This window comes from Ursus americanus, chromosome 7 (assembly GCF_024610735.1).
Source record: "Ursus americanus isolate L20-20 chromosome 7, mUrsAme1.1.p, whole genome shotgun sequence".
NCBI classification, from domain to species: Eukaryota; Metazoa; Chordata; class Mammalia; order Carnivora; family Ursidae; genus Ursus; species Ursus americanus.
The window spans coordinates 2,335,400-2,355,784 of NC_142133.1; the positions used below are offsets into that span (position 1 = coordinate 2,335,400).

The 20,385-nt window shown below is 36.8% G+C and overlaps 1 protein-coding gene across 3 annotated transcripts in view; it reads right to left on the reverse strand.

Moving 5' to 3' along the window:
- LOC123776081 (E3 SUMO-protein ligase RanBP2) overlaps positions 1-20,385 on the reverse strand; it is a 79,707-nt gene that overhangs the window by 3,531 nt on the left and 55,791 nt on the right. For 2 of the 3 annotated variants that reach the window (XM_045771863.2, XM_087863228.1), the window contains exons 20-26: positions 15,329-20,300; positions 14,650-14,727; positions 11,905-12,075; positions 11,205-11,297; positions 10,513-10,691; positions 4,680-4,884; positions 3,342-3,443 (exon numbers count right to left, since the gene is read on the reverse strand). In XM_045771863.2, coding sequence (XP_045627819.2) covers positions 3,342-3,443; positions 4,680-4,884; positions 10,513-10,691; positions 11,205-11,297; positions 11,905-12,075; positions 14,650-14,727; positions 15,329-20,300 — 5,800 coding nt within the window. The remainder of the gene's footprint in view (positions 1-3,341; positions 3,444-4,679; positions 4,885-10,512; positions 10,692-11,204; positions 11,298-11,904; positions 12,076-14,649; positions 14,728-15,328; positions 20,301-20,385) is intronic. The other variant, XM_045771864.2, reaches the window with a different exon arrangement.

Here is a 20,385-nt window from a genome sequence, read left to right on the forward strand (position 1 = left end):
TATATTACTCTGACAAGTTTAATTCATATAGTGGGCACACAGTACATTTAGTACTGTTTATGCTTTGAGCTACAAAGATAAGATCATCTGAACCTTAGGCAAATTTCATGTTACTAAATTACCCAAGAACTTTCAGTAATGAAACATGTTCTTAAAAATACGTATCTTGGAACTTTGAAAAATTAGCTCAGCTCCAACGGTAATTTTAACTTCATAAAATACTTATCAACATGTGAAAAATAACTTCTGAACCTAAAAATGTCCTCTCAAAGAGGGACACTTGCTACTTCTGAAGCCTAATCACATGTTTATAGCTTTTCTACCTCAACTTCTTCCTGAAGTAACTTGTGTTGCAGCTTAGATTTCTTGGCCAGGTGGTAGATGGTAGCACCAGGAGAAGCTCACTGACTCCAGCTATCTTCAAGGGATAGTAGGCTACTAGGGCTGAAGACTCCCTGTTCCCATGCATAGAAACAAAGACTGTTACTCTCTCTTACACCTTGAAGAAGATGAAAACTAGTTACTTCTTCATCCCCATCTCAACTGAGATGGCCCAGCCTGCTAATACATTCCTCACTATCCTAGAGGAAAGAAACACCTCTTAACTTTTCATCACTTGTTGATGAATCACTACCTTAGAAAATTCTACCTACATCCAGTGCTAAAAACTGTTAAGAAGGCAAAAATATCACAGATCATTCAAAAAGTAACTCAGCACCCTGAAGAGAGCACAAAATGAGTATCTATTTAACAGTAACTCCCTCAAAGCCAGATTTAGTGGGGAGAAAAAAAAACAGGAAAAAAAAACTTTAAAAAGAGACAGAAGACAAAAATTCTTAGGAAGATATTGCAAAAGAGGGATGCCTAGGTGGCTCAGTCAAGCAACTGACTCTTGATTTTGGCTCAGGTCATGATCTCAGGGTTGTGAGATCGTACCCCACAACAGACTCTGGTACTGGGCGTGAAGCTAAGATGCTCTCTCCCTCTCACTCTGCCCCCCACTTGCATGTGTACACACACACTCTCTCTCCAATCTCTCTCTTTTTTTTTTAAGATTTTATTTATTTATTTGACAGAGATAGAGACAGCCAGCGAGAGAGGGAACACAAGCAGGGGGAGTGGGAGAGGGAGAAGCAGGCTCATAGCAGAGGAGCCTGACGTGGGGCTCGATCCCACAACGCCGGGATCACGCCCTGAGCTGAAGGCAGGCGCTTAACCGCTGTGCCACCCAGGCGCCCCTCCAATCTCTCTCTCTTAAAAACAAAAAACGAAGAAGAGAAAACAAAACTGGTTCAGGAACTCCCAAGCAGAGAAAAATTTTTAATTATCCCCAAAGACCCTAGGAGAGGTATGGAAGAAAATTCCAAAATGTCTCAATGGTTCTTAACAAATTATTAGAATCACACAGGAACTTTTGTAAGATATCAATGCCTGGGCTACCATGCCCAAGAGAACCCAATATAATAGGTGTTTTTTAAAAAAAACAAAAAACCTCCCAGGAAATTCTAATACGAAGCCAAGGGTTTTCTGAAAACCACTGCTTTGAAGAGACCAGGAGGAAGAATTTTACAGTAAAAATATAAAGATACACATGTCAATAATATCAATTTCACAATAACAGTTCTAGGTAATAGTACATAGGAGACTTCCACTACGTGTCCAGGTTTAATGAAAACGTTACAAAATCTGAAGGAAATATGATAAAAATAGTGATTATTGACAAAGGCAGGTGATTTCTAAACAGGAACGCCCTTATTATTCTCTTAGTTTCTATATTAAATATTACACAACGGACATGGAATGATTAGCAGACCTACGTGAATAGAACTTGCAAAGAAAATGAATTTTGAAAAAAAAGAAACAAAATCACAATAAAAATGAACAGATAAAGAATCACCACAGAAAAAAGAATATGCAAGTTAACAAGGAGAAAAAAGATTCCTCTGAACTTAAAAAACCAACTACAACAAAAAATTTAAAATCAGAAAGGTCCATACAATGCCAGGAACAAGTTATTTAAAAAAAAAAAAAAAGAAAGAAAGAAAGAAAGAAAGAAAAAAAAAACGATACCCACATCCTGGTGACATTTACGACCTCTTAAAAAAAAAAACACTAATTTAAAGAAAAGTAATGACAAAATCTAAAGATAAATCAAAAACACAAACAAACGGAGAACTGACAAAACCAAAAGGTACTTCTTTGAAAAGGCAGCACAAATTCCTGTCAGATCTAAGATCAAAACAAAGAAAGAAAGGTAGCTGAACAAAGAGCTTGGTGAATCGTCTCACTGAAAAATGACGAGTGGTGATAAGGAGTAAATGTCATGAGGTTGGAGTCTAGCCTATTTCACACTTAACTGCACAGTAGGGATAGAGGACTTTGAAAAGGTTACACTGAATAACAAGCAACCTAACACATCGACTTATTTGGAAATTTTGTGTGTGTGTGGATAACTATAACCACTATAGGGCTTATTATCCTCTGACTTCAGGCATTAAAACAAAAATAAAGCAAATTGACATCAGTGAAGCTATGAATTCCAGCATAACAAAAAATACCTGAAGGTAATTTCTGAAAGTTTTACATGTGCTTCTGTAAGTGGAGGGTGCTGTGAAACAAGTGTAAGCATGTGAGAGGGAAGAACACTATTATGAATTAGATAAATCATGTAAGTATATATCTTCAATAAAATTTATTCCACAAATCAAGCATCTTGTATAAGAACAACTTAGGTGGTGCTATAATCAGATACGTGAAAGTCATTATAAGAATGAGAAAGTAATATGCCAATAAACTTGAAACAATCAAGTTATGTATTATTTGCTACAAATGATACAAAATGCACTAAAAACAGAAAACCACTGAAAAAGATGGGAAACCTCACCAACCATAAATTTATCATGATAAATTAGCACAACCCTTATATTCAAACTCAATCAAGGAAACTAGAAAAATAGAAAACTATAAAATCATCTCCTTAAAAAACACAGATGCACAAATCTTGAAATAATAACAAAAACCAAATCCAAAAGTATAATTAAAAGAACAATGCACCAAAATCAAGGTAATTCCAAAACTTTTGGTTCTACATTTCAGGATGGGGAAGACTATCAATAGGATTTATAGTGAATTAAAAGAAAATTTTTATGGTTTATATTAATAAATGTCAAAAATAATAGTAAAATACAGAAGCCCTTCCTTATTAAAACTCTAAACAAAATGGAAGGCGGAGATGACGGAAGAAATGTCCAACTTAGTCACAACACTGTGGCAAAGGACTAGTTCTTCAGTTGTGCTTGATTCTGTAACATGATCATTAAAATCTCTCCTCCTGATCTTACCTTTAGAACCAAAAGCAAAATCCCCAGAATTACTGGAAGCCAAGTCTGCAAATGACAGCCCTGTGCTACTGCCAAATCCAAATGAAACTGTTTTGCTTTCCACTGGCAAAAGGAAAAGAATAATTTAATATTTCATTTAATATATAATGAACATCAAAACTTTACCCAGGACCCAGCGGGAATGGGAGTGGGATGTTCTATGCTACCAAAGGGGTTGGGTGTGTGGTATGCAGTGTCTGTCTTCCAGTTATTTCTCTAAAGAAAAGTTACAAAATACACCCAGTTTTGAACTTCTTCAGTATTAAGTTTACAGGTTCTATTCTCATGGAAAACTACACAAAAAGCATACCAAAAATCTTTTTTAAAAATGAAATGTAGATCTATACTAAGCCAGATAATAGAGCTATACAGTTTCTGCTTTATAGAGTCTTCTATAATCTAAAACTAACATTCATTCGCAGGTAGGGTTTTAGGAAAGATCTACATAAAAGAATTTTTCTGTTCTCTATTCTAAATAAGCTCACGAAAAATGAACAGCTTACTTTTCTACGGTCACCAGGAGTTTGGGGGTCTTAATTCTGACAATGTGTAGCTACATGATCTCTGAGAGTCCTAAAGCCTTACTTTCATTATCTGAAAGCATATGAGGTTTTAGGTCTGAAATTACTTCCTCTTCTAACATATTAAGACTCTCAAGTGCCTATAATTGTAGTAACTATGCATTATTCAAGACTACTTCTGAAACAAATTAGGTAATACAGACAAGCAATTATAAAGGAATATAATCATAAAAGATTCCCCCCTTCTAAGATCAATTGAAATGGAAAAACAAGGAGGAAAGCATATCAGATCTTAATTACTATAACTGATTAATTTAATGAAGCAGGTAGAGAAAAAGACATTGAAGTAGTATCAAAAATTTAACCACCTTATGGTAATATCTACAATTACTTCATATATAAATTATAATATACTTCAATGATAATTCATATAATATTCAAATGAGACCATTATCACAAAGAAAATCTCCACATAAACAAAACTACTGTCATTTATTCTCAGGTAGAAAGGTCAGAGTCACAATGCTTCATATTCCTTAATAACTATAATTCTAACAATAAAAATACATGTTTATTATCTTTGTTGACAAAGCAGTATAATTTTCTGGTTATTTTTACAAATATCTCATGCCCTTTTATACATTTCAAAATGTGTTTTTTAAGGGAAGGGAGTTTTTAGAATTGACATTTGAGTCTATTTTCTCAAACACACATGTAGGTAGGTGCACCTTATATAATGTATGCCTAGAAGGTTTTTTATAAACATATCAAATTTTACCTTGGCTTGTAGAATCTGCATCATTTTCCTTTCTAGTAGACAAATCTACAGGTCTGTCCACAGTTCCAGAAGAAATAGGTGGTGAACTAACAGATTTGGTAATAAAATCAGGTTCTTCAGATTTACATAAAAATGGTACAGTCACTGTAGTCCCACTTGTATACACACTGTCAGTCGTGCTAGTTATTTCCGCATTCTGGGATTTCTGCAAAGAAGTAGTAACAAATAACCATGCCATTAAATACTGACTGACAAAACAGATCACATACCCTATTTTAAAAGAAATTGAGGACTTGGGTGTTCTGGACAAAATGGAATAAGCACACTTCACCCTCTCTCTCCCATTCCATGCTCCATCCTATCTTTCCCAATGCCTACGAATGAACTGGACTGAAACAGATAAAGCAAGTACAAAAAGCCTCTGAAAGGTGGATGAAAGCAGGAGGATTAAGAACTCCAAGACTTGAGGTATAAACTGGTGGTAAGAACCTCCCGGGGTTTTTCCTTCCCCACCAACCTATATTCCAACCTGGGTGCTAGAGCAGCTCCAAAACTGAAGCTGCCAATGACAGAGATGGAAAAAAGTCCCAAAAAAAGCCAACTCTTCCTGGCCAGGGGGTGGGGGATGTCATGAAATGAACCATGTATTGACTGATCAGAAAAAAACTTTAAAGAAGCTATTGTAACAGTGCTCCAGGATGTAAGGACAAATACTCTTCAAAACAAATGAAAAGATAACAAGTTCTCAGCAAAAAAAAACTGGAGGTAGAAAAAGAGTCAAGTGGGAATTTTATAACTGAAAAATACAGTAACAGAAAGCTCACACAGAACATTTACCCAAAAAAGACCACATTCTGGCCCACAAAACGCCACCTCAACAAATTCAAAAGGACAGAAATCAAACAAAGTATATACTCGATCCACAAAGGAATTAAACTAGAAATTATTACCAGAAATATAGCTAGAGAAATCCCAAATATTTAGAGACTAAACAACACACTTTTTAAAATAATACATGTATCCAAAGGTCTCTAGATAAATTAAAAATATTTTTAAATATGAAACAACTTATCAAAACTTATAAAATGCAACAAAAGCAAGGAAGGGAAACTTTATACAGTACTGAATGCATATATTAAGAAGATCAATGGGGTGCCTGGGTGGCTCAGTCAGTTAAGCACCTACCTTTGGCTGGGGTCATGATCACAGGGTTCCTAGACTGAGCCCCGCATCTGGTTCCCTGCTCAGTGGGAAGTCTGCTTTTCCCTTTCCCTCTGCCTCTCCCCTGGGCTCCTCCTCTCTCCCTCTCTCTCAAAAAAAAATAAAATCTTTAAGAAAAGGAAAAAAAAGATCTAAAATCAAAGAACTTTCACCTTAAGAAACTAGAGAACAAAAAGCAATATAGTATTAAAGCAAAAAGAAAAAATGAAAAGTATAGCAGAAATCAATAAAGCAAGAAATTAATAGAGAAAAAAATCAACAAAATCAAAAGCTGATTTTTTTAGAAGATCAATAAAAACCGATAAACCCCTGGTAGGTTCACCAAGAAAACAAGAAAGAAGATGCAAATTATTAATATCTGAAATGAAACAAGGGGCGCCTGGGGGGCTCAGTCAGTTAAGCGTCTGCCTTCCGTTCAGGTCATGATCCTGGGGTCCTGGGATTGAGCCCCTCATGTGGCTCCCCGCTCAGTGGGGAGTCTGTTTCTCCCCCTTCCTCTGCCGCTCTCCCTGTTCATGCTCTCTCTCTAATAAATAATAAAATCTTAAAAAAAAAAAAAACAATGAAACAAGAGCCATCACTACTCACTTTTAAGGGATGGATATTAAAAGGGTAATAAATTTTAATGAATTTCATGAACACCATAATACCCACAAATTTGATAAAATAGATGAAATGGACCAATTCCTTGAAAGACACAACTTACCAAAACTCACAGAAGAAATAGATAATCCGAATAGGCCTACCCCTATTAAAGAAAATGTATCACCAATCAATTAACATCCTTCCAGGACCAAATGGTTTCAGTAGTGAGTTCTATCGAACATTTAAGAAATAATAGCAATTCCTACAATGTCTTCTAGAAGACAGAAGCAGAGGGAACACTTTCTAACTAAGTACATTAAGCACAAATTAACAGGAGAAACAGACAAATCTCCAATTATACCTAGCAACAGTCTTCTCAGTAATAAAAAGAAGAAACAAAAAATTAGTCAAAGATATATTAAGACTTGGACAACACAGCATCAACTAACTAGTTTGAGCTAATTAACATAGAACACTACCCCAAAAGAGCAGACTACACATTCCTAGTGCACAACAATCACCAAAACAGCCTTAATTAAGCCTACACTGAAATTACTCAAAATATATTCACAGACAATAATGGAATTAAACTAGAAATCAATAACAGAATGATATTTGGAATATCACCAAATATTTGGGAGCAACATACTATCTAATGCATGTATCAAAAGAATAGATAAGGAAAATAAATATTTTTAACTGAATGAAAATGAAAATACCACATAGTAAAAGTTTGGGGAGGGAGCTGAACAGTTCCTAGAAAAAAACTTAACAGCATTAAATACACTAGAAATGAACAACAGTCTTAAATCAGTCTTTCAGGGTTTCACTTTAAGAAACTAGAAAAAGAGCAAAATAAATTGGAAACAATCTTCCATGGATCAACGAGTAAACTGTGATATATCCACACAATGGAACACTACTTAGGAACAGACAGGAACAAACTATTACTACACACACAATAACTTGGGACAAATCTCAAGGGCATTATGCTAAGTGAAAAATGCCATTTTCAAAGATTATATATTGTAGGACTTCATTCTTATGTGTAGTCTGGAAAAGGCAAAAATATAGAAACAGAAAACAGATCAACAGTTGCTAAAAGACATAGGTAGGAGAAAATCTGAATACAAAGGGATGATATGAAGGAAATCTGGGGCGGTGTTAGAATTATTCTATATATCCCGTCTGTGGTGGGAATTACAAGAATTCAGGCAGGTGTAAAAACTTGGAGAAAACAGACGCACATACACACACAACAAAAAGTGAATTTTACTTCTATAAATTAAAAAAAATTACCACAAATGAACAAAGTCCTTAACATACCCGAAGCACAAGGAAAAGAAAATTCACTCTATGTGTCAAATGTCTTATGCTATCAGCAGTATCATTCCTAATAGCCAAAAAGTAAAACCAACCCAAATGGCCATCAACGGATGAATGGATAAATGAAATGTGGTATATCCATACAATGGAATATTATTCAGCCATAAAATCAATAAATGCATATATATGCTACAATGTAGGTATACTTGAAAACATTAAGTCAAAGAAGCCAGACACAAAATGCCATATATCATCATGAGTTATTTATATGAAATGTCCACAATAAGCAAACATATAGAGACAGAAAGTCCATCAGTGGTTTCCAGGGCTGGAGGAGCTAGGGGGAAATGCGGAAGGGTGGTAACTGCTAGAGGTTAAAGGTTTTCTTGGGGTGATGAAACTCTTCAAAATTGATTGTGGTAATGGTTGCACGACCATGTGAATATACGAAAAAACCACTGAATTGTATACTTTAAAATGGGTGGATTATATGGTATGTGAATTATATCACAATAAAGGTTAGCCAAAAAAAGTAGGCTAGATTGCTTGGGTGAGGGGAAGGGGTTTTAATTCAGTTCCTAATGCAGCCTCACCTTAGAGTCCTTGAATGGAAAACTCAACACAAACAAATCAAATTACTTCTGTTTTGTTCAATGCTGTATCCCCGATTGTCAGCACAGTGCTAGCTCACAGTAAACGCTTATAAACAGAGTACACAGGCACTTTATGCAATGGATATCATATTCAAAATGAATTAAACTGAGGGTAAAGCAGGAACAATGCATTCCGAGAGTGTAAACCTACATCTCTCAGAGCATATTTTAGAGCTTTAATGGTTTTTAGTTTTCTGTTTCATCTCTGTGTTTCAAAGGGTACCTGCTCTCCTCCAAAATGTATACTTTATTGTGGCATTTTTCAACCTTTATAGAGATTTATCATATTTAACTTTGGTACCAAAAGTATTTTTGGATAGCCACTAGTACTACTATTTAATGAACACTATGAGAGTGTTACAGGATATTTTAATTTAAAACAACGATGAATGTTTTAAAATAATACAATTGTCACCTCAAATAAGGTATTTCAACTCTTATAAGACAGCGTGGTTCAGAAAATACTGCCAAAAGATACCAAGTCCTTGTGTGCCAGCTAAAGTGGCACCACAAGGTAGAAAAAGAATAAATGATGTACAATTCAGTCTGTGCATCAGTACCGAAATTATTTTTCAGTTTTAAAGTTCTAAAATAAATTTTAAATCAATAACTAATTGTAAGTTTTGCACATAAGAGACCATGTTTAAATCACTGTTTAAATTTGTATAGAGGCGCCTGGGTGGCTCAGTCATTAATCGTCTGCCTTCGGCTCAGGGCATGATCCCGGAGTCCTGGGATCAAGGCCCGCATCAGGCTCCTCCGCTACGAGCCTGCTTCTTCCTCTCCCGCTCCCCCTGCTTGTATTCCCTCTCTCGCTGGCTGTCTCTCTCTCTGTCAAATAAATAAATAAAATCTTTAAAAAAAAATTTTTGTATAATCCAAATTTTTATTAATATGACTATACTGTACTTGTTGAATGACTAACTACATGATAAAGCCTCTAGCAGCTAGGAATTAAAGTAACAGCCATTAAATACCATGTACTTCCAATGAGTCCAGGGAAACTGTTGAGTGATTTGAAATACACTTTAGACTGAACATGGTGAGGCCACTGCTGCAAAAACTTCCGATTTCCACAAATAAATCTATTTGGTTATAAATGAGAAAGTGGTATCGTTACATCAGCTCATGGTCATTAATTATATGTGTACTGATGAATTAAGTTTAAACCTACACATCCCAGGTGGCCAGCTAGACTCCTCACTCAGATTATGAAGAACAATAAATTTCTTATAGACTCGGTCCATGTGTTACACCACATCTCTCTCTAGTCACATAGCCTTTAAATAAACCAATATGTGTGTAACTAATTCCAGGGCTCTACTTCATTTTAACCATATCTCTAACAAAAACAAAAACAAAAACAAAACAAAAGAACAACAAAACAGTATTACTTCAGGGGGCGGGAACATTGTGAATACATGCCAATATTAGATTGTAAACAATTACTAGACAGGGACCTTGTCTTCTATTTTCTGTGGAATACAAATTAAAATAACCAAGGTGTTGGGGGATTGGGATAGGCCGGTGATGGGTATTAAGGAGGGCACATATTGCATGGTGCACTGGGTGTTATACGCAAATAATGAATCATGGAACATTGCATCAAAAACTGGGGATGTACTGTATGGTGACTAATATAACAAAATAAAAACTACAAACCTCAATCAGAAAAAAAAAAAAAGATAACCAAGGTGTTGATAGTTACTAAAATTATCACTACAAAAGTAATCAAATCATGAAATTGACAAAGTAAGGTATAGGCCAAGGGAACTAGGTCTCAAATGTTATTTCCTATTCACTCTGCCCACCACAGAATAAACCAACTTCATGAAAAATGAATTACTTAATATCATTCTTAGTATTGCGGTAAACACTCCTAGGGATATCTGCTCAGTCCATCTCTCCCATCCCCACAAAAATCCAACATATACATAGGGGGTGAACCTTTACAGTCCTCTATGTAGAACAAAATTCCTCTTTCTCTGGTCAAAGCTGATTGGTAGATCCTAATCCATTTTCTCGCCACAACACATGGGTGCTCTTACTTGAGAGTCCTGAACTTTTTGAAATTCTGATTGAAAGTCTTCCCCATTTCCATTGTCTTCATCAGTATCACTGCAGACTCCACAAAAAAATGTAGGTGGAAGCTTTAATGTATCTGCTTTTGCCTTCTCTTCAACTGTTGGTTTCTTTTCCCAAACAATAACACATTCTTTTTCATTATCTGAAAATCCCACAGAACACAAGCAAAAGAAAGTTACAAGAAGTCCAACTACTCTCCAAAATGGTTCTCAATATAATCTACAGATTACAGACCCAGATAGCAATACCTATGAGTGGTAATGGAGAACAAGGATCACCAAGAAAACAATGTTTTACACTTCATATTATTTTCAAATATTTTAGAACACCAAAGAAATAGTATATAAGTAAAACTGGTAATTATAAAAATGATCAGATTAGAAGATTCCTGTTAAAAAAATTTTTTAAAATATTGTAACTAGTGGGGTACCTGAGTGGCTCAATTGGTTAAGCATCTGATTCTTGATTTCGGCTCAGGTCATGATCTCAGGGTTCTGAGATTGAGACCCGCATCAGGCTCCGCACTGGGCACGGAGCCTGCTTAAGATTTTCTCTCTCCCTCTGCTCCTTCCCCCTCCCTTTCTCTCTCTCCCTCAAATGAATGAATGAATAAATAAAATTTGTAAGAGCATTATAATTAGTAACTTTAACATACCTGTTAGCTTTTCTTCTAATGGTCTACATTTTTCTGAGTCATCCAGATACAGTTTTCCATTAAGATTCTTGACAGCTGTTTCGAAATCTTCATCTTAAAGTTTAATTGATTTTATTAAACAAGTAAACTAGGAATTATCCTTCAACTTCATACTTTCCCTTACTCCCCATGTTGAAAGAACACAAAATTTTGCCAATTCTATATTCCTAATGCCTCCCTGTCATTACAGAAATTTCATTCAGGCTCTCCTCTTGTTTGAGCTACTCTACCATATCATTTTAGCTCATCTTCCAATCTCCACATCCCACAACCCAATCCTCTACACCACTAAACTCAACTGGTCCTACTGAAACTTTGAGCATGGAACTCCCCTACTTAAAGACTCTGATATGGCTCACAAAGTTTTCCATAATCAAACACCCACCTGTCTCATTACTCTCCCAGCCCTCTAAGTCAACAAGGAAATTAGGATTGCTTTCAAGTCTCAAAATGCCTGCTCAGCTTATGGATGCCATCCACAAAATCCTCACTTAATAAATGCAGTTGTTTCAATCATTACATCCATTGACTATTTACAACACATACAATGAGAATAAATATCCTACCTATAAGGGTTCTAAGAGGCAGACTTAAAAGAATTTAACCATAACCCCCATTACTAAGCATGAAAAGAATGTGTTTAAAATAACAAAAGACTTACCATCCTCTTCTTCTTCGCTAATATAATCTGGTTTATTCTTATAGCAGAAGAAAGTTGGAGGAAGTTTAAGTTTGCTTGCAAGAGCTTTTTGCTCAGGGGTGGGTGTTAACTCATATACAATGAGAACATCATCATCTGAGGGAGGATCTTCAGGTTTTTCCTTCTCTTTTGCTATAAAACAAGTCAAAAAAATTATAAAGACAAGATATTAAATAGGTATTAACATCAATATCGTAACTGAAAACAAAACCATGGAACTTATCTTTAGGTTAAAATAGCATAGTGATGAAAAAACATAAACTCTGATGTGGACAGAGCTCTGTGAAGAATTAGAAGCCTAATTTAACGTTCTGTCAAAACCCTTAGCGAACACAGAATCTATTTAAAATCAAAAAAATACTGCCATTTACTCACTCATCATTGAAAAAAATTACTTTTAATGGCTATAATTGTAAAAGGTATTTAAATAGTGCTGCCATAACCATATTTGGCATACCAAACAACAGTTTAGCCAAATACCCATGCATTTGCAACAACCAAAAAAACTTACAGAAATCATAAGCAAAGATTAGTATAAATATGAAAGTAATGCAAAGCTAACCTTGATTAGTTCCTACAAGGGAAAGTTACCAATTGCCAAAGATGGCAGGTGATCAGAGTTACAACCAGTTTTGCATATTTCCAAGCATGATAACATATAAAACTAAATTAAAACCACTGTTATCCTAGGGGTAAGTAATACTGTAAGAATCTTAGACGATTTTTATAGATGAAAAACAACAAAAAAAGCAAAACACAAAGAAAAAAGGGATTCTTAAAATACACTGTGGTCTATAAAGAGAAATATCCGGCAAAAGGAACAGATAAAACAAATCGTGTACCAACTGGTGCTGTCCAATATGGTATCTTAGCCACATGTGGCCATGAAGCACTTGAAATGTGGCTAGTTTAAACTGAGTCCTGCTCCAAGTATAAAAATACATGCTGGGGGCACCTGGGTGGCTCAGCTGGTTAACTGTCCAACTCTTGATTTCGGCTCAGGTCTTGATTTCGGGATCATGAGATTGAGCCCTGTGTCGGGCTCCACACACAGTGCAGAGTCTACTTGAGATTCTTTGTCTCCCCCACTCTCTCTCTGCCCTTCCCATTTGTAAGCACACTCTTGTTGGCTCTCCCTCTCTCTCTTAAAAAAAAACAAAAACAAAAACAGAAACACACTGGACTTTGAAGAGTTTGTACCAAAAAAAAAAAAAAAAACAGACTATGAAGTATCTCATTATTTTTTATACTGATTAGAACTTGAAATGGGGGGCGCCTGGGTAGCGCAGTCGTTAAAGCGTCTGCCTTCGGCTCAGGGCGTGATCCCGGCGTGCCGGGATCGAGTCCCACATCAGGCTTCTCCGCTGTGAGCCTGCTTCTTCCTCTCCCACTCCCCCTGCTGTGTTCCCTCTCTCGCTGGCTGTCTCTCTGTCACATAAAATAAATAAAAAATCTTAAAAAAAAAAAAAAAAAAAAAACTTGAAATGGTATTTCAGATATAATGTAACTGAATAGATTATTAAAATTAATTTCACCTGCTTTTTTTCCCACCTGTTTCTTTTTATTCTATTTTTTAATGTGACTATTAGAAAATTCTAAATTACATACACAGGTCATATTTGATCTGATCTAGATAACTGGAGCCCTTTTACAATGTTATATTTGCCTTTTACTCTCCTTAATTAGAAAAACATCGTATCAATTACAATACTCTTAAGATATAGATTCTTACTCCAATTCTGCTATTAGCTGGTAAAGACAACTTGGGAATTTCAGATAGCCCGCTCAGGCCTCAGTTTCCTTGTGTTTGAAACCTCCATCTCTAAGGTCCTTTGGGACAGTGACATTCTTGGACTTGAAACAGAATAAGGTTCTTTGTCCTACATATCTGCTCTTAGGCCAGGGATTCTTAACTTAGGGTCCCAGAGTATGCATGCAAGTATGTGTCATTTATAGGAAAAAGTCCACACTTTTCACATTTCCCAAAGAATACATCCTTAAGAATGAGGGTTAAAAGCTTCTTTAGCTAGTATCGTGACTGAGTAAAGGGCCCCCAAATCAAGGACTGTCATTTTATCACTGAACATAGTTGTGTCGCTCAAGATGTTATTAGACCCTAACAGAGTTTTCATTTCCTTTAACCTTGCTCTTGAAGGTCTTCAACAGATCCCCTATACTTTCTATTATTCCACTCTAATACCAAAATTTACTTTTATAACATACCAGGTATGTAATGTTTTGACTGTTAAAAATGGCATCTACTTTCAAATAGGAATTTTTCTAAGCCCTGTCCAAAAGGATAACCTTAAAGGGAAACACTGTTCCATCTGTATACATGCCAGCAGACATCCTGGCTAAAGATAAATGTTAGAAAAAAACAGGTCTTCATTAAGCAGAGTTGAAAATAAGAGAATAATGAAGTACAAAGCAGCGAAAGGTAAAGATCAAATGGATCTGCTCGAAATAATGCTATACAACAGTGAGAAAACATGTCATCCAAGTACATTAAAAAAAAAAAGCCCAAAACAGCATTAAAGGGTGTTATACACCACCAGTCAAAAAAAGTACTTGTTTAAACAGGCATTCTTTTAACATGCACACTTTAGTGTTAAGTACTTAATTTCATACAGCCAATTACTTTGCTAAGGACTACCAGCTGCTTAAAAAACCTGACAGCATCTCATACTGAGAATACTAGCTCTATACCTTTGTTCTCAGGCTGTGAGGAAGGGATGCTGGTCCAAAAAGCCATTGGATTAGATTTAAAAAGGCTAAAATTAAATCCTAGAAAATAAAGAGTATTTCATTTTTTGAACATTTTGAGAATCAAAGTGAATGTAATTTTAAAATATAAAAAGCCGGAGTCCCTCAATTTATACCAATTTGGCTGTCTTACATATTCATTTATCCTGGTAGTTTCATTCTTTGCTCATTTAATAAATAGTGGAAAGACTACCTTATATAACATATAAACATCTTAGTACCATGTTTTTTGAGTGACAAGAATACATTTAAGAATGAACACTTAAAAAGAAAATCAAACTCGAGCTAATGCTCTTGATTCAAGTACATGAGTCACTAAACTTTGGTATTGTATTAGTTTCTTGTTCTCTGCACTAAACATGATATAAGTATCTTCCAGTTAGTCAAATCTCCTAAAAAACTTACACCCACATTCTCCGTTGCTGTTTAAACAGTCATAGGCAAACAGATTTAGGGAGAAAAAAAATCTGTACCATTATTTTTTCGCTGTTCACAAAGCACTATGTTTATGATCCAACCTTTACTAAAATATTAGTATCCTACAAAGAGTGTATGCATTAAGCAAAATATTTACAAATCAATGGAAGAAAAATTCTACTTATACTAAAGACTAAGTGCTTACCCTTTTCTGGTGTTTTAAATGTGTAATTAGTTGAGGACTCTTCCTTTGGAAAAGCAAAGAGATTTTTGACTTTGCCATCTGAAGATTGTCTGCTATCTGAATTCTTCAACTCTTCACAATCAGGTTCCACTTTTCTTTCAGATCCACTCTTGACTACTGAACTAATTTCACTACTATTTTTCAAAGGTGCATTAAAACTAAATCCAAACAAAGAACCAGTGGCTGAACTGTTGCCAAATGCAAATGGTTTTGATTTTTCACTACTAAAAATACTTTTAACGGACTCTGAACCAAATACAAACTTTGGAGGAGAAACCACTGCTTTTGTTGTTGCTTCAGACGTGCTAGATGCTTCTCCAACTTCTGAAGTTGCATCTGCTGTGTCATCACCCTGAATTAAATCTGTCCTCTCTCTTGTCGTTTCTTCTAATACAGCTACAGCAATTTTGCCACATGGCGACTCTCTGGGAGTGGCTGATCGAGAAACGTGAGGTGCTATCAAAGAATTTTTCTCTTGGGCTATTTTTGCTTCATCAAATATTTTCTTAAATGAGTCTGCAATATCCTGTAGTTTAAAACGGACGGCTAAATGTTCTACTCTTCTTTCCCCATCTGCAAAATCACAAGCAGTCCACACCCACACTCGTTCTGTCCCTTTCATATTTTGCAAAGTCATGTCTGGAGTTATTCTGTGATTGGCACAAAGTTTTAATACCTGGTCCCTTCTCATCACTATGCGAACTTGCTTATTATCGTAATTCTGTAAAATCTTTATATCACCAATGCCTCTTTCTTTCCACTGACCAACATCTTTATCGTACCTATAAAGTTTTGCTCTATGACTAAAAACAACTTGTTCATTTTCCTCACCACTGGACACTTCTACTAGATCAGGTAAAGGTACAACAGGTTCAAAGTACTGTCCATCTCTCTCTTCTTCTTGAGTAACATCAGACTCTTCATCAGTGCCAACTGAGGTCCCACTCTGATTCAACTTGGCAGGAGACTTAGACGGACTCAAAGCAGATTTAAAACTGAAGTTAAATCCTGTTGTTGACTCACCAAAGCGGAAGAGATTTTTCCTCACGGGGCTACTTGCCAATGGAGAAGCATGTACAGAGCTACTACCCACACTATCATCCAAAGCATCTTCCCTTAAATCATAGTTGTCCCACTCAAGTGTGGGCCCCGTGTTTTCGGGATTTGGCTTGCTGGTTGTATCGCAGGCACTGGCAGCACCTGCATCAGAGCTTTCACTCTCTCCATCAGTGACTTTTGTTTGATCATTTGTCAAAAACGTTTTGAAATCTTTTAACCCACTCTTCATTTCTTCCGCTCTCTGGATTAACTTGGCAGCTCTGCCAGTGTCTACAAGTTTATGAGGAGTCTGAAGTGGTATATCTAATAGAAGTCGCTGGCATTCCTCAAATTTCTGCTTGAATTCTTCGGCCAGCTCTGGTGTTTTAAATTTTGCTGCCAGCTGCTCTAGTTTGGCATCACCGTCAGAAAAATCACTCGCTAACCACATCCATGCTCTATCGGACCCAGAGAGAGGCTTCAGGTTCATCGTAGTTGTTATCCAATGATTAGCACACACTTTTAGTACCTGTTCTCTTCGCATCAGCATTCGCAGTTTGCCATTGACTTCATTCTTGAGAATTTTTAAGTTCCCCAGACCCCTTTCTTTCCACTGACTTATCTCAGCATCAAATCTAAATAATTTTACCCGCTGTGAGTAAAGAACTTTTTCATCTTCTTCTCCTGTTACAAGTTCCACTTTTTCAGGCATCTGAACTACTGGTTCAAAATGGATGTCATCACTGTCCTCAGTCCGATAGGCATCATCATCTTTCTCAAGGTCAGCAGAAGTGTCAGCTTTATCAGCCATTTTACCACTTTGTGATGAGAATAATTTTTCTCCCGCACCTGAAAATCCCTTGAAATTAGGGTCTTTTTTGCCAAACTGAAATCCTTCTCCTGAAGTTGATTTTGCAAGATCTGCAAAGGTAAAAGTGCTACCAGTCTGACCAAAAATCACACCACTACCATTCTTCTGACCACTGATATCCTGAGCCTGAACACCAGTGTCATTTTCAAGGGGCTTTTCACTTTTCTTCTCTTGATTTCCAGGCTCCTGAATGCCAAATTTAAATCCATCAGCAGACATAGGGACAGAAAAACTAAATCCTTCTTTTGTTGACTTAGAATCTGTATTAGAAGAACCCTGAAATGTAAATGAAGGTGTACTTTCTTGATCCACAAGCCCAAATTTAAATCCTTGTTCTGCAGTGCCAAATTTAAAAGCTTTTTCAGAAAAGTTACTTTTAAATCCTGTTCCAACCTGACTTCCAGAAGAGTCATTTAACTTAGTTTTTGAGCCCAATGTGAAAGCTGAAGGAGCTTCTGCAATAGGTTTATGAGCTGGTTTAGAGGCATCACAAGCCACACATTTTAAGGAAGAACTCTCATTTTGCACAGAGCAAATGCTACAATCCCACTGTCCTTCCTTCTTGGTGAACATTCCTTCAAATCCACCCTTTGGAGCCTTGCATGTATCCGATGAGGCAGGCGCTAGAACAGCAGAAGTAGGCTGGTTTTGTTTACTTGGATTCTGGCAAGCAACACACGTGGTAGCACTTGCTTCATTTCGCACTAAGCAAACACTGCAATCCCACTGTCCTTCCTTCTTGGTGAACATGCCTTCAAATCCACTCTTTGGAGGCTTGCCTGTATCTGATGAGGCAGGTGCTAAAACAGCAGAAGTAGGCTGGTTTTGTTTACTTGGATTCTGGCAAGCAACACACGTGGTAGCACTTGCTTCATTTCGCACTAAGCAAACACTGCAATCCCACTGTCCTTCCTTCTTGGTGAACATGCCTTCAAATCCACTCTTTGGAGCTTTGCTTGTCTCTGAAGTACTAAACTTAAAAGAGGCAGGAACTGGACCAGCAGAGGTGGATAGACTCAGTTTACCTGGATTCTGACAAGCAACACATACTGTAGCACTTGCTTCATTTCGTAATGAGCAGCAACTGCAATCCCACTGTCCTTCCTTCTTAGCAAACATGTCCTCAAATCCACTCTTTGGGGTTTTACTTATCTCTGAAGTACCAAACTTAAAAGAAGCAGATGCTGAAACAGAAGAAGTAGGTAAACTCTGTTTTCTTGGATTCTGACAAGCAGCACACTTTGTAGAACTTCCTTCATTTTGTACGAGGCATACACTGCAATCCCATTGTCCTTCCTTTGTAGAAAAAACAGATCTGAAATCACTGTTAACAGACTTAGGAAGATCTCCCTGGCCAAATTTAAAGGAAGCTTGCTGAACAAATGAAGATCCACTTTTGTTAGCAGCCTTCGCATTCTGGCATGCAACGCACCTAGATACAGCAGGTTCATTTCTTACTAAGCATATACTACAATCCCAGTGACCTTCTTTCTTTGGAGTCATTGATGCAAATCTATCTGGAGTATTTTCTGGGCCAACAGTAAGACCAGACACAGTTTCAACTAATGGTGGGCCAAGGAGTTCTTTCTTGTTTGGGTTTAGATTCTGGCATGATACACACTTCTTAGCAGTTGCAGCATTCTTTAATGAGCAGCTGTTACAATGCCACCAAGACCCTTCTTTCTTTGCAATTTGAAATTCAAAATTCATGTTTCCAGCATCAGATTTGCAAATATCTTTGTTATCATGACTTGTGGGTTCTTTTACAATTCTCATAGCCTGATTTGTTGCTGTAGCTACATTTGCTCCTAAGGCTTTTAAAATGTTCTGGGCCTCTTCAAACTTGCACTTAAAAAGTGCTGCTTCCTCAGGAGTTTTGAATCTAATGGCAAGTTGTTCTGGTTTGGGCAACTCATCTGCATAATCAAGAGCATGCCATACAAAAGATCTGTCGGAGCCAGCGTTTGGTGTCAGTTTCATATCTGGACTGATGTAATGATTTGCACAGATTTTCAATACTTGCTCTCGTCTCATCAGAAGGCGAATTTTACCAGATGTTTTATGCCTTAGGATTTTTACATTGCCAATTCCACGTTCCTTCCATTCTTTGGATTCTGCATCAAAACGAAACAATTTTGCACGATTGCAGAAGAATTCTTCTTCATCTTCCTCACCAGTTTTTACTTCAATCTTATCAGGAAGAGGTACCACAGGCTCAAAGTGAGGGCCGTCATCATCATCGTCACCATGGGCACTCCCTCCATCTGTTTCATGACTCTTGTTGGCCAGCTCTGGTGCAGGTGTTCCAAATACTGATTTCCCTGGACCGTGGAAAGTAAACATGTCATCACTTCGACGAAAACCAGAATTCTTTTGCTGATTTGGACCCATGTTTTCAGTAAATGAGATTCCAGGCACATTCTTGCTTCCAAAACTGAACGTATTTCGAGGTCCAATGGTTTGAGTAGCTTTTGGTCCACTGTAGCCATCTCCTTGCAAAGGTTTATCTGAAGTTAAGAGACCTAAAAGGCTTTCATTATTATTGTAAGCTGCAGATGGGGGCTGTGTCACAACCTGCGGTGAAGAAAAGGTAAAGTCACCATCATTTGACTTGAAATTCGAGTTAAATTTAAAAGGAGTTGGCTGTGTTGTATGCGCAGGTGCTGTCAAAGACGGTCTTATTCCTTCACCTGGCATAGGCTGAACAAAATTAGTTTTTCCAAATTCAATAACCTTAGATTCTGCAGATCTTGAAGCATGAGTTGCAACTGGGGGTTTTGTAAAATAACCTGGCTCTGGCAAAGGTGGATTTGTGCTTGTCTGTTGAACATTGTAATTAAAGTAATCATCACCCCTGGGTGATAGAATTCCTGTTGCAGGAGACTCAAAACGCAATGGAGGACCATACATCTCTTGAGAGAACATACAAGCAGATGAGCTTTGGACTGGTGGTGTGTGCATCTGTTGGGAATAGGCATATATATGTTGTTGAGGTGGAAGCCTATTCATGCCATAAACTGGACCCTAAAAGAAAAAAAAGTTAAAAATTTTTGTAGGTTGTCTATAAAACTACAGATAACTAGATACCAACCAATTCTCACAAACCACA